This window comes from Strongylocentrotus purpuratus, unplaced genomic scaffold (assembly GCF_000002235.5).
Source record: "Strongylocentrotus purpuratus isolate Spur 01 unplaced genomic scaffold, Spur_5.0 spur5_contig_847, whole genome shotgun sequence".
Lineage (NCBI taxonomy): Eukaryota > Metazoa > Echinodermata > Echinoidea > Camarodonta > Strongylocentrotidae > Strongylocentrotus > Strongylocentrotus purpuratus.
Genome location: NW_022145554.1, coordinates 350,172 through 364,097, shown reverse-complemented (window position 1 = coordinate 364,097; position 13,926 = coordinate 350,172). Strand labels below are relative to the sequence as shown.

The 13,926-nt window shown below is 37.0% G+C and overlaps 1 protein-coding gene across 1 annotated transcript; it reads right to left on the bottom strand.

Moving 5' to 3' along the window:
- Positions 1-9,823: 9,823 nt before the first annotated feature.
- On the bottom strand, positions 9,824-13,118 carry LOC115927050 (D(1) dopamine receptor-like). The gene has a single exon (XM_030992547.1). It carries the CDS (start codon positions 11,964-11,966, stop codon positions 10,662-10,664), a length of 1,305 nt encoding a protein of 434 aa, XP_030848407.1. The 5' UTR covers positions 11,967-13,118; the 3' UTR covers positions 9,824-10,661.
- Between the last annotated feature and the right edge of the window lie 808 nt (positions 13,119-13,926).

Below are 13,926 nucleotides of genomic sequence, written 5' to 3'. Positions count from 1 at the left end.
GATTATTTATCCATACCCCCCCTTCCGAAAATGATTTGCAAGCGTCCTGCAACTCACTGCTGTAATATTTTTTTAAAATAATTTGTTGAAGGGGGGGGGGGGGGTATTACAGGTCCGTTTGCACATTTAATTGCATTTTCGATTATTTATTTTGAAAATTGATAGATGCTCTACAGATTTAACACCCGAATGCCTTCATATTGGAATTAAAGAAATATTTAAGTTTGAAGTCTTGGAGCGTTGCAACAATTAAGACAAAACCATAGAATACTGCATTAGAAAAAATTAAATATAATACGAAGATGACACATACAATTAAAATTGACTTTGTAAGAAGATGCTGCTGCTCCTGATTCAGGCTACCAAGAGGCGATTTTTTTTAAATTTCATATTTAAAAAAATCTATTGATGGGACTTTTGTTTCTACTACCTACCATTTCCCTTCAAAATGTTCAATGAAAAAGCCTTGAAGATAACAAAGAGGGGGTGAATATAACTTGTATTAAATTTGTCCCCGTGTAAATATACGCCCCTAACCTCGGTTGAAATCCAGTTTTCTGATTCGTAACTATTTATACAATAAGAAAAATAGAGTGGAGTTTTCGTTAGAGAATCGAGAGGTTTTATTTTATCATTGTGACGTGAAATCACCAACGAATATTCCTCCAAAACAACAACCACAACAACAACAACAACAACAAGAACAAGAAATAACGTGACAAGATACAACATTAACAAGGGTTAATTGTTTTTTGCGTCAACACCATGTAATCGGGGATTTTGAAGGGAATTACATGGTCTACAGATCTATGCGTTTCGCCGTTATCGGATAAAAGACAGTCCTTAATTACTTAGATATCGTACACGATGTATGCAAATATATGCATTTCAGATTTAGTCTCTAAATTTTTGAAGGCCTAAGGACAAATGTACCAAAGTTCATGATTTTGGCATTTTGTTCAAATGTACAAATGCTCTCTTTGGGTGTATTTCTTTAACATTCCATCAATTTTGAAAGAAACAAATATTGTATTGCATTTTATGATCATTATTATATATTTGAAGAGCAATCTACATAATCAAAATTCATTTTTGGCCGGCATCCGAATTCTTACTTTGTTATAATTCGTTTTAACATTTTTTCTTCATTTGCTTTTGTTTGCATTTTCTCTCAGCGTTTTTCCCCATTACATAGTCAAGTGGGAAATTGTTTTCCAGCAGTCTTCATTCATTCATGGGGGTTAATACAAAACAATGCCAAACTCTAGGATGTTTAATGAGATGTCAGAAATTAGGGCAATAGCCTAATTACTATAGGTAATTTAGATCAGCCTTGGGACACAACATTCCCTTAAATCGTTTACAGAATCGATCGTGCTAAGTTTTTTCTCTCGATATTTCCGAATAGATAGTAGGTTTTTAGAAAAGCCTCAATCTTCAATTATCCACAGCAATACAAAGAGCAATTACTGCTTGTCAATTGCAAATGCCCCTCCTCCTTCTCGATGGTGGATCCAGAATTATCTAGAGTAGGGGCGCACATTATTCTCTGACGAGCAAACAAGCAAGTAAACTAGCTAGCAAAAAAAAAATATATAAAAAAACATCAGGAGATGAGGGTCAATCAGCCCATCCCCCCTTTTTTCGTCCTCATTCCCCCTCTTCTTTTTGAGTGGGGGGGGGGGGGGGCACCTGTATACCCAGCGCCTCCTTGGATCCACGACTGCCCGCTTTTGTATACCGCATTCCTATATGGTGTCGCGAATCGGGGACAAGTATAACTACAACCTGGTTATCATTCGGTAATTATCTTCTAGGGTAAAATTAGCATCAAAGCGATTCGCCAAAGTTGGCCGCCTTGGAAAAAGAGAATTACACCTAAGGGTTTAAATAAGTTAATAGAAGATAATGACGACTAGACGGTTGCTAGGTTGGAAGCAAGCAAGTGTATGCGAACGTGACGGCTCAAACTTTGCAGAGAAGCTTTTGAAGGGCCTGGCGAGTACTATTTTTTGTAGACCCTCTGATTCATCTAGTTAAAAATATATAGTATACCCCTCCCTCCATGTCTAAGATTGTTGGTATGTTAATGAGAACTGGAAATACTCAAGTATATGCCTTCGACCGAATTTCCGTGAACCTTTTCTGAAGTCATATATTATTTAAATTCTCAACCCATATCCTCTGAACGGGGTCAAATCAGGACTTAAAATAATAACGATATGCCTGCTTGTCTTGTGAAAATAAAATTTCCGTGAACTTACATAATTATATAATTATATTATTTAAATTCTTAACCCATATCCTCTGAACGGGGTCAAATCAGAACTCAAAACATTAACGATATGCCTGCTTGTCTTGTGAGAATACATCTCTGTTGTTCCTTTTGGAAGGCTGTCGTCTTTTGTCTGTTTTTCCTAATTCAATGTCAATGTAATTAATAGGCAAGATGATACTGTAAGTTCAATTCCAGACTTTCATCTGAATTTCAGAAGCTTTGAAAATTAATTGGTCTAAAAGCGATGTATTTCCCGTGAAATTTGTTCGTCTGCAAAATAAATATATTCGTGCAGGTTAATAATAGCTCGTTCTTGCAATATTGAGGTTACAATCTCACTTAGAATGCCAGATTTACATTTTGATTGATAATTGGAATATACTTAGTTTTTCTTTAGCTATTACACAATATCGATCTAAAGTGTTTGGAACATATAGGACTACCAATAAAACAATTACAGGGTGAAATCTTTTCTTTACATTTTAGTCTGGAGGTAATTAGAGACATAGATACAAAATAAGCAGTACGTCAAACGATAACCTTTGTGTCCTTGAAGTAGTTCAAGACAGATTTGTAGACAGTTCAACATTTTTCTTATTTCACAACACAGTTAAAACATATCCCAAACGATATGTATCGCCAGTTCTTGACTGATATGAATTAATGATTATTATAAACAGTCACAATAATTGTTTTTCAACTTTATTTTGTATACATTATATTATAGCACATTTTATTATGTATCATATATTGTACATTTGATAATATATTCATCTATCACATAATATTTATTCTGCAGTAAATATTTTGTATTGATAAATCATACATCACATACTATAAATCATGTGACTACTTTGCATTGTATGTTTCATTTTCAGCCTGTTGCCTTCACTCTCCTTACTTTGCTCTTCAACTATATGTCTCAAGACCCTAATCGAAATCTTGTTATAATGTTATCCCTCTCCTGAGATGACCTTTAATATGTTCAAAATAAAGAATACCAATAACCTATAGACATGGTATAGTTTCGCACAATTCCGATCCAAATTTGACAGAATTGGAAAAACGTGTTTTTTTTTCTGACGCCGCCAGTCTGTTATCTAGAATGATGTGTAATATGTTTACTAATTAGGAGTGTTGGGGGACGATGGCAAACAAGTTTTGCTAGCTCACATCATGGGGTCATTTGCCCAGGGGACTTGGCAAACATGTCGGGTAAACATGGTCTAAATGATTGTAGAGTGTATACATACATGCAGGGGACAGCATCGTAAGAGTTCAGGCAATGGTGACATAAAATGATGTCTTTTTCGAAGCGTTTATTGTTTCCTGTTCGTGAGTAAAATTAACATACCCCAAATTAAATTAAAGATTACAAAGCAAGATGTCATTTTATGCCTTTTTGCCAAGGTGTTTTAATTATGTTGTTGGGCAGCTATAGAAAGGGAAAAGAAAGAGATAGAGGGAAATAAATGGAAGAGTAAGCGCGTGTGTGTGTGCGGTTGTGTGTGGTGGTGTGTTTGTGTGTGAGAGAGAGAGAGAGAGAGAGAGAGAGAGAGAGAGAGATGACAAGAAAGACAGAAAGAGAGACAGGTGGCCATCACTACCATCGTCATCATCATCACCATCACTATCATCATCATCATTATATATCATCATCATCATCACTATCATCATCATCATTACATATCATCATCATCATCATTATCATCATCATTATCATCACCACCATCGTCACCATCATCATGTATCGTCACCATCATCATGTATCGTCAGCATCATTATATATCATCAACATCGTCACTATCATCTTTATCATCACCATATATCATCATCATTATCATCACCATATATCATCACCATCATTGTTCATCATCACCATCACTATCATAATCATCATTATCGTGATTTTCATCATCATCCTCATCAATATCATCAACATCATCAATGTTTCACTGAAATGTCTTAATCCTATATTAACCCAACTCCTCAAATGCATGCGTACACCATTAACCTAAAAATTCCTGATATCTTCACTACCTTTGAAATTTTAAATAAGAGAAAATTATATAAAATGAAACAAAATCAAAAGATGTGTTTCTTGTGAGAACAGGCGTTTTATTCAGTTTGTGAACAAGAATATATACATCCGCGTATTATACAATATATCGTACAAATATCAAGATAAACTCTCTATGTTCTCGATTCAATTTGTTAATGTAAGAAAAAAAACTCTCTATACAACAATTACAAAAAGCATTGAATATCAAAATATTTCACGGCAGCACCTATAAATACATCTTTACTTGCACGTGCGTTTCATAGCGTCAGTGGGGATTTTAAACATTAATTTCGAATTTGCGTCACAGTATATCCGTCAACAATGAATATCTCAGTTGTTAACCAGGCACAGAAAAATTACACAGATTAAAAGGGCCTTAAAAAACATTTGCAACCGAGCACAATGACTTTAATTACATTCTACACCTTTAAATGGTTAAATTATATTTCCATTAAACATTTGTGCCCAATGATATTGATCATTCTCTTTTGAAAGCACTTTTCATTCTCATTAATCAAATTGAAAATTATTTTTCCTGAAATATTTTTGACCGAGCACATTCACAATACCATCTACAGGGTTTCATCGTTACGTATGAATCAAGTCGGAATTTGTAGAAAGTATCTTTTAAAAAACATTTGTTACGCTTGTAATCTAAAATCTTTTTCATAATTCGTTATAAAAATACTATTCCTTGGAGCATTATTAAATAAAAATAACCATAATTTTTTTGAAGAGGCAAAATATATTTCATACATTGTTTTAAGAGGTTACAGTTCTCTAAATGGATTGTCAATAATTTTGATACTAAAATATCAAGATATAAGTAACTCGCAGTATTCACCAGATCATTTCATCTTGCTAATACTGTATAAGTTTATCACCATCAGTGTTTCAATTTAAATCGGCCTCTGTGTATTCCACTCTTTCCATTTCTGCAACACTCTCTTAATGCGTAGGAGTGAACTTTCCACTCCTTTTAGACTTAGAATTCAATTCAAATGTTAGTGGAATTCACTCCAAAGATGAGGAGTGAATCACGATTGTGACCTCTTAAAGAGTGGATATCCCCTCCTGCGCATTAGATACATGAAAGACAACAATAATTATATAGTTCTTTATAATAATACTTCATATCCTGACCTGAAAGACAACCTCAACAAAAATCCATTTTCATCATATTCCTCTTCTGACAGTTCTCATGATAATTGTTAATCGCTCCATTACATTCATTTTCAATAATGAACAATTTCATATTTAATACTATAATATTCGTCTATATCCTTGCATTCGCCATTTCCATTTCATGCATTTGTCATTGAAAGTATGATCATACTGTTTTTCCATACCACATTACCTCATTCAATTTATTTATTAATAAGATACTTGGGAGGGGGCTGAAGCCGCCAAGCCCCGTAACCATGTAGAACAGCTCCTGGGGTTCCTTATTTAACCCATCGTTGCTCACGCTTTTGGACATTCGAAATGCTAAAAAGCCCCCATATATTTTTATCTTTAAAAAGAGGAATTTACCAACATACATGTTCTTTTCCAGTTCAACAATTATCTCCGTTGGTCTACAAAAACAAGAACCTTTCAATGACTTATAACAGCTGAAAACTTTTTGGGGAAGTTTAGCACAAACTGTATGTCCAAAACTCTGAGTAAATCTAAAGATAATCTTTCGACGTTTGCGCCTTATGTGCAATAAGGTGTATTTTTAAAGTATAATTTAACAGGAAATATCTTACCTAACCCAACTATATATAGATAAATGGGAACACAGACGATATGATTTGCTATACGGAAATGTACAGTAAAAGCCTACATGTTGCCGCACACGTGCAATTTCTCAACCCTATGATAACAATAACTATTTGGTAGCAGGCATTTCTTTGCGTTACCAAGATTCTTTGTTTGTGTCTTCTCCGCGAAAACTTGTCATGGTCTCGTTTAAGAAAAGGGCCAAGGGAAAGTTTAAATATTGACCAGACTGCAAACAATAGGAACAAGAGACGGACCGTCAGAGCTCCTGGAACTCACAACGTGAGCTTGGGAAAGGGCCAAACCAAAGAATAGGACCTTTTAAAACTACATGGTGGAACAAAGACATGAAAGCTACTCGCCTATTACCCTAATATACTGCGCAGCACCGTAAAAATAGCTGTAGCTACCATAATTGCAACAGGAAATCGATTTGAGGAACACCGTTCAATTTGACATCGCTAAATTGATTGAGACACTGTTAAACTGTTGGTCTAATTTGGAACTTAGTGCAAGATCGATTTGGGCTATCTAATTAGTATTATTGAAGAGCAGTTGGGGATCAATTCCTATAATAATAACCAGTCCATTTAAAAGTTTTGACAGGCATCTTATCCCGCACTGTCCAAAAATGCCATTTCACAGTTTCGTCAACGTCACGAAACTAACTACACTTTTGAACAAAAAGAAATTATTACAGAATTGATTACATGTCTAAGTCGGTCACAAGATACCTGAATTACCGTCTGTCAACAAAGTACCTTTTCAAGTTTGTGTCAATGTACAGTATATCTCTTTCCAAGAATGGATTTACGTTGCTATGGTCAAAGTTATGGGGTACACACTTTGCCTGGTATCTGCAAACAGAAAGAAAACCCACAAGTCCGAGTCCACCTTTAAAAAAACCACAACATCGTTTCAAGAAAATAGTTAGAGAGTGATTTCGACTCCAAACATTCTAACTTAGCAAACAATTTCGTAACTTAATAAATGGATGACATCATAATGGAAGACATATGAATGGTATCCTCCTTTTCAACATTTTCACACAAATTCTCATTACAATTATTTAAACACTCGTCTTATTAAATGTCGATTGCATCACCCTCTTTTTCCAGCAAAGAAGTAACGACTTGGGTGTTAAAATATCAAGCCAAAAACATTTGTATGTGAACGTGAATATATTTACTCCCTTTAATTTTATCAATCATATTGGGCTACATTTTTTTTGTAGGTTTCCATCAAAAGGAACGGGAGTCTAGAGGAATTAACAAAGAAGTAAAGGAAAGGGGGAAATGCTGGGAAAGAAAATGAAAGAGATGATAATGGGGCTACGTCCGAAGAAGCAGAGTCTAGCGTTGGAAACAGGGCTAAGGTTTAAAATACATAACTCATTCTAGGAGAGTATTTTTTTCAATACTGTCTATTGATTTTCCTTCTTGGAATTTTTCCCCCTTATGATTGAGGTTCCTAATGTTTCGTGAACCGGTCGAGTCCGTGATGATTTAAGACGTGTTAGCCACGTCTTGGGGTGTATACAGGCGCCAAAATGTCATTTAAGACGGATTGATCTGAATCCCAAATTGGGATATCTAGAACGATTGATTCCACGTCAAGAATTCCAAGTCAAAAGCAGTGGAATTGCAGAACACATGATAGTTCGTTCGTTTTAAAGGGTGATTACCCATGCTGTCCGTGCTTGATTCTAATGTAAATCTGTCAGGGTAAAGTGTTATCCGTCTTATTATTACGTCAATACCTCAGTCACGACTCCAAATCGACCGATTTAGGGCCATTGGTGTCATGTAACTAACCCTTTAGTTTGGTCTGTTCCCGGTCTTAAAGCCGGCTCCAAAGCATGGCTGTGATAACCGAGAAATATTATGGTCATTGATTAGGATTCAGGTTATACACATGCAGTTAAACCCAGAAGACCGACATCAGACACAACCAAATCATATTACCCGGAATGGGTAATAATCGGCCCGTTTGGAATCGGTCTGGCGGTATAATACCAATCATATACCCCGGTCATATAAGATATGAGACCGACATGTAAGACTGAATAAAACATTACATTACCCCGGATTGCCAATTAATCAGTCAGTTTGGATTAAATCGGTCTGGCTTGATACCCAGTAACACCTTAGAGACCAACAACAGACCGACAACAGATTGAACAAAACATCTCGTTATCCCCGAATGGCCAAAAATCGGTCGATTTGGAGTTTGGAGTCTGGATTCCGGTTTGCCCGTGTGACTGTGTAAGTTGTTCTGGTCGGTCTGGCGTCGATCTGGTGTCGGTCTGGTTTCGGTCTCGTCGGTGTGGCTATAGGGTATTGATACAAAAAGGAATTCATAGTCGATGTCAATTTGTTGAGTCAATAACTTTTCTCAAAATCTCACGCATGTCGTCTGTAAACTTGGTCAATCAATAGTCAATTTCGATGTAATTTGTGCGTCTTAAAAAAACACCTGGTGGGGGCTGTACATGTCAACATTATTTTGACTTTTTAACTGCTCTTTATCATTTTGAGAGTGTATTTTTTTCGTGACGCATTTATCAATTCTAAATTAGCTGCGATTCACTTGCAATCGAAGTGCGGGACCCTCATCTGCCTAAAGACATTCCATGCGTGGATACGTATATTAAAGTAACCCCCAAAGAACTATGACAGTCGATGCCTTATCTTTTCCATTAATCTCAATATTTTAATCCACCCCTTTTCACCGTGCATCAATTTACTTCTGGTGAATCCTATATCTTCCCAGTTCTGCTACAGGTAATGAGCTTAAAAGGCAATGCGTTCCGGACTTGATTGGGCGGCATGAAATAATGCCTGTTGCACATAAAGCGTCATTTCGGATGCGCTAATGTAGCCTGTGAAGACAATTAGGCCTACTTCTAGCAATTCCAAGCAATGTGTGCCCCGTTCATTTTGCATTTAACTGGTGTATGATATCTACTTGGCGTTTTTAAGTCTGCGCTATCAATGACGGAACCTTACGTCAAGGAAATGACGCATCACGATTAAATAGGCAAACAGGCATACTGCGTGGTTTCGCGAAGGTAAAAAAAGGGGTGTATTCCGTGTTTATAGATTTCTCCTCGACAAGGTATCCGCTCTTGTTAATTGTGGACAAGGCAAATGGACTATAATTAGACATTATACATGTATAAAATTGTAATTGATAATGATAGCGGGTATAACAGATATGGTCTTATTGCCCGAGGTGGCAACGAGTTGCAAATAAAATGAAAGCGTTTCAGTGTCATTCTGAGAACTATCCTCTACAAGATCGTTTAGGACGGACACTGTTGCCATGGTTATTAATGAATTAATTGTGAACACCTCAAAAATAACATCAGTCCCATGGCTTTTTTACCAATAAAAACGTAATTACACTCATTTTACTGTGCTAGGATTAGCACAGTCAATTGACACTTCATGTAGGTATACATGTAATTTGTTACCCTTTAAGCTATGCAACTGATCATGTACGAAAAAGGAAAGCATTCAGGGTTGGCAAATAATCAGCAAAATAGTAAAAATTTAAGTGCTTTTAATTGTCATGCATATAATGCAAACATCACTTTTGATCTCGTTCAAACTAGTACTTTTGCATGTTTGTGCGTGGATAAATTTTTACCATCAAACGCAAATAGATTTTCATGAAAAAAAGCACTTACAGAGAGAAAAATAAATCATCTACATATCTTCGCATCGATTATCATCACTTTATGTTCTTGACATTTCATGAATACAAACGACAAAGAAGATGCTTAGGGCGAATAAACTACGTATTCTATTGCAGAAAGACTTCGCTTGATTTTTGTACATATCAAACTCATTTTGAATTTGACATACATTTGTTCATTGGGTTCAAAATAACACCCAATACGTCAATTTTTAACACAACAAGAATTATTGACACTCAACACGAATAGCCTCTTTTCTTCGTTGCCATGGTTTGCGTATTGATTTATTTTTTTGGAGCGTAGATTTAAAGAACATGGTTTCAAATTCAAAGTTATCCTAATTTATTCATTTACCAATTCATTTTTGATTTACTTATCAATTCATCTGATGTTTTATTGAAACCTAAATTTTCTTCATTGAAAGATCATTGCGTTTAGTATTTTGCTTTGAGAGTAGATGTGACGAAAACATACTGAAGATTCAACATTCAAGGTTCAACATTTTCCTTCTGTATTTATTAATCTATTAATATACTGATTTATCAAATATTTATTCAATACTTTATCGGTTTGTTGAAATATATTTTCTAAAGGATAAAATATAACCAGATGCATATCTTAAACAGTATTTTACCATGCAGCCTATCATCAAGAATACGGTGAATTAATGATAATATATTATATTAGATGTCAACGGCTAATGACTTGTGAGAATCGGAAATGTTACCAACAAATTAAGTAATAATGTAAGTATCAGGAAAACCCTTAGAGGGGTATAGTTTAGGACAGAAGTATGAAAAGAAAGTGCATTTTAACCAAAACAAAACACGCTTGATCAAACTGATATACACATTGTTTTAAAGTGGGACATCGATTGCGTTTCCATTAGCATCTGAATGGGTGATGGTAGCGACAGCTACAGGTGACGAGCTATCTTTCTTTGAGTCCTGTACATTCGCATTTGCGTTCTTATTAGCTATGACCAAAGAAGTGTCTTTGACCATCTTATGATTCTGCTCGGCTGAATTCTCGACGCTACTTCGGTGATCTGAATGCGAAGGACGTGGTGTGGTGTTATAACCATTGCCCAAACGTCCTCTAAGCCGCTCCTGTCGGCTCGTGTTGCTCATGGCAGTATGGTCGTCGCTACTGTCCGCCTGCCGCATGGACAACCCTCGGCACTTGTAACAGAAGAGAATGGTCTTGAAGGCATTTCGGAAGCTTCTATTCTGTGCGTAGATGATCGGATTCAGAGCACTGTTCACATACCCGAGCCATACGGTAAAGCTAAAGAGCGTCGGAGGCACGCAACGTCCGCAGAAGGGATCCACCACGTTCAAAATGAAAAATGGTAACCAACAGCCGATGAAGACACCGACAATGATGGCGAGAGTTTTGGTTGCTTTACGCTCTCGACGCATCGAACCCTGGGCCTTCTTGTCCGTGCCCTGTATGCGCTGTCCCGTGTTGTTGTAGGCGGCTATTTGTCGCGCTTGTCTCCTCGCAACAATAAATATACGTGCATATGTATAACCCATGATAAATATGGGGATGAAGAAAGAAATGACCGATGATCCTAACGCGTACCACTGATTAATAATCAATACGCAAAATGTAGGTTCTTTGTAGAAAAAGTCGAACTCCTCATCGTCTAAAGTATAATCTACGTGGAGTCCCAACATAACTGGGAGCACACTTATAAGGAAAGACGTAACCCACACGACGACGATTAAAATAATAGCGTTCGTGGCGTTCACTCGCTGATAATAGCTGAAAGGTGATGTAATGGCCCAGTACCGGTCCAGAGAGATTAAGCATAAGTTTAAAATGGATGCCGTACTGAGCATAATATCAATCGAGATATAAAATCGACAGAACACCTGCCCGAACGGCCAGTAGTCGCCAAGGACGATGAAACAGGCGTTGAAGTCCATGACGAAAAGCGCGAGTAGTAGGTCCGAGATCGCAAGGGAGACGATGAAGTAGTTGGTCACCGTGCGGAGTTTTCGGAAGACGAGGACGGATGCGATAACCAGCGCATTTCCACCGATGGCGAGTACGACAATGATATAGAGGATGATACCGACAATGATGTACCCGGTGAGGCTATAGCCTCCACCGCCGTCACCGTCGTCTGTTCCGTTTGTTAAATTATTCGTCATGGTAACGATTTTTATTAACAGTCCGAACAGCAAATATCTACCAACGCTTAAATGAATCAATCCACGACTTCACTCTGTAGACATACCTTAATATCATGTGACCGCCTTTATTTTAATCCCTCACATGTTCTTGCGATGAAAGAGTAGAATCAAAAAATAAAATCAACACGATTTTCGAAATCTTGTAAATGTACGCACCTCCTTCCTCAATTAGCTTGCGTCGAATAAAAAATTACCACGACAAGACGACGCAGTTCACGTAAAATGAGGCTCACACGCAATACCGCCTTTTCTTGACGGGTTATTTTCATAGGATCCTTTTATCCATTTGTTGAGTTATCAATAACACCTCTCCTTGAAGACACGTTACGGAAACGCGGTCACCCATTTTATCATTTCTTTGGCCGCTAATGGATGTTCTGCCTCCAGCGAACGCTTCACGACTGTAGACAAAATCAAATTACAGGATAGGGCCTCGGTATATCCTCCCGGGCTGAACACCGTTGATCTAAATCCCCAAGAATGGTGTCATGTCAGCCGAGTCTAAACTGAAACACAGATCGAATTCATTGGTTCTATTTCCCTTTTTTTGGAGAAGTAATCATGGATCAAACTGATTTTGATGGTTATCCTCTTTACAGATGAAATAAACTGGTGAAAGTTTCTTGCCAACCACTCCTTTATTCTCCAGCGAGCCTTATTACCTTTTCGCTTAATTCAAATCTTTGTTTGTTAAAAACAAAATGTGAAACAATCCAATTAGACGATTTCCCCGTTGAATGATTCCTCCACTTCACGCATAAACATGAAGAGGTGACTATAAATATATGAACAACAGCGTCAAATTCTGAAATTTATCCTTTCAATTCAACTTCAAATGACTTGAAGGACGAGTATCCACATCGCTTGCTCATAATTCCAAAATAAGAACCGTCGTCTCCATGCTAGCAACGAGCGAAGACGAAGTACGTGTTTGCCGTGCGAGGTCTTTTTCCTTCTCTGAACACACTCAAGATCAGATCACGTTTATAAAAGACTTCCAGTGAGCGCGTCCCACGGGCTTTGGGCCCTGCTTTTTTTTTCTTTCACAAAGCCAAAGCTCCCTTTCTCCTGTCGATAGACTTTCGCTGAATGGCGCACACCTTGTGAGTAGCTGAAGTACGTTCTTTTGTTAAGTTCACTTAAACAACGTATTGTTAGGAAGTCTGATAAACACTCTTGCTAAATGAACCCAAATAATGGTTTGGATCACCTTTGTCGTTGAAGGGGGTAATTGAAGACGCGTTTCCTTTGATCTTCACTAACAACAAAAATAATCAGTCACGGTTTTCAGGAAAACCAACACTTCATGATCATTTCATAAAATTATGTTTTCACCTCACTTTAACCACGTAAATCCAACTATCTTTGAAAGACACAAAGCTCCATACAATCACATCACTGATGATTATTTTGATGATATTGAACTCCTTAGTCGGACGATAACGACAGCAATCTAAAGCGGATTTTAAGTCAAACACAGAACATAGGTTTCCTCAAATCTTTTTCAATCCAAGTAGAAAATTAAATAAAATCTTCGATTTGTGCCTTTTTATAATATTTCTTTGTCGACTGCTCAGTAACGCTTGATAGGTGTCAGACCACAAGTGTCAATTGGTGTTCCCTCCTTGTCACTTATTAACACAAATTAGTGAATTCGATGACCAAACGAATTTCCAATGATACAATACAATACAAGTCACAGTGAGGTGATATGCGGTCAATGTTGACGAAACCGGCGATGAAAGTCAAAAAGTTTTTCACAAGTGTTGTTGTTTCGTCAGCCAACCATTTAATGACAGGACAACCTTTATTACTTATACAAACCGCACATTAGACGATTGTCTGAATTTTCGTCACAAACGTTTTCCCGCATGACAAAATGTAGTTTATTGGCGTAGATGTCAGTTACAACAACAAC

Bases quoted from the DNA above. Each gene is read 5' to 3' on its own strand.
- LOC115927050 (XM_030992547.1), bottom strand. From the start codon at position 11,966: ATGACGAATAATTTAACAAACGGAACAGACGACGGTGACGGCGGTGGA.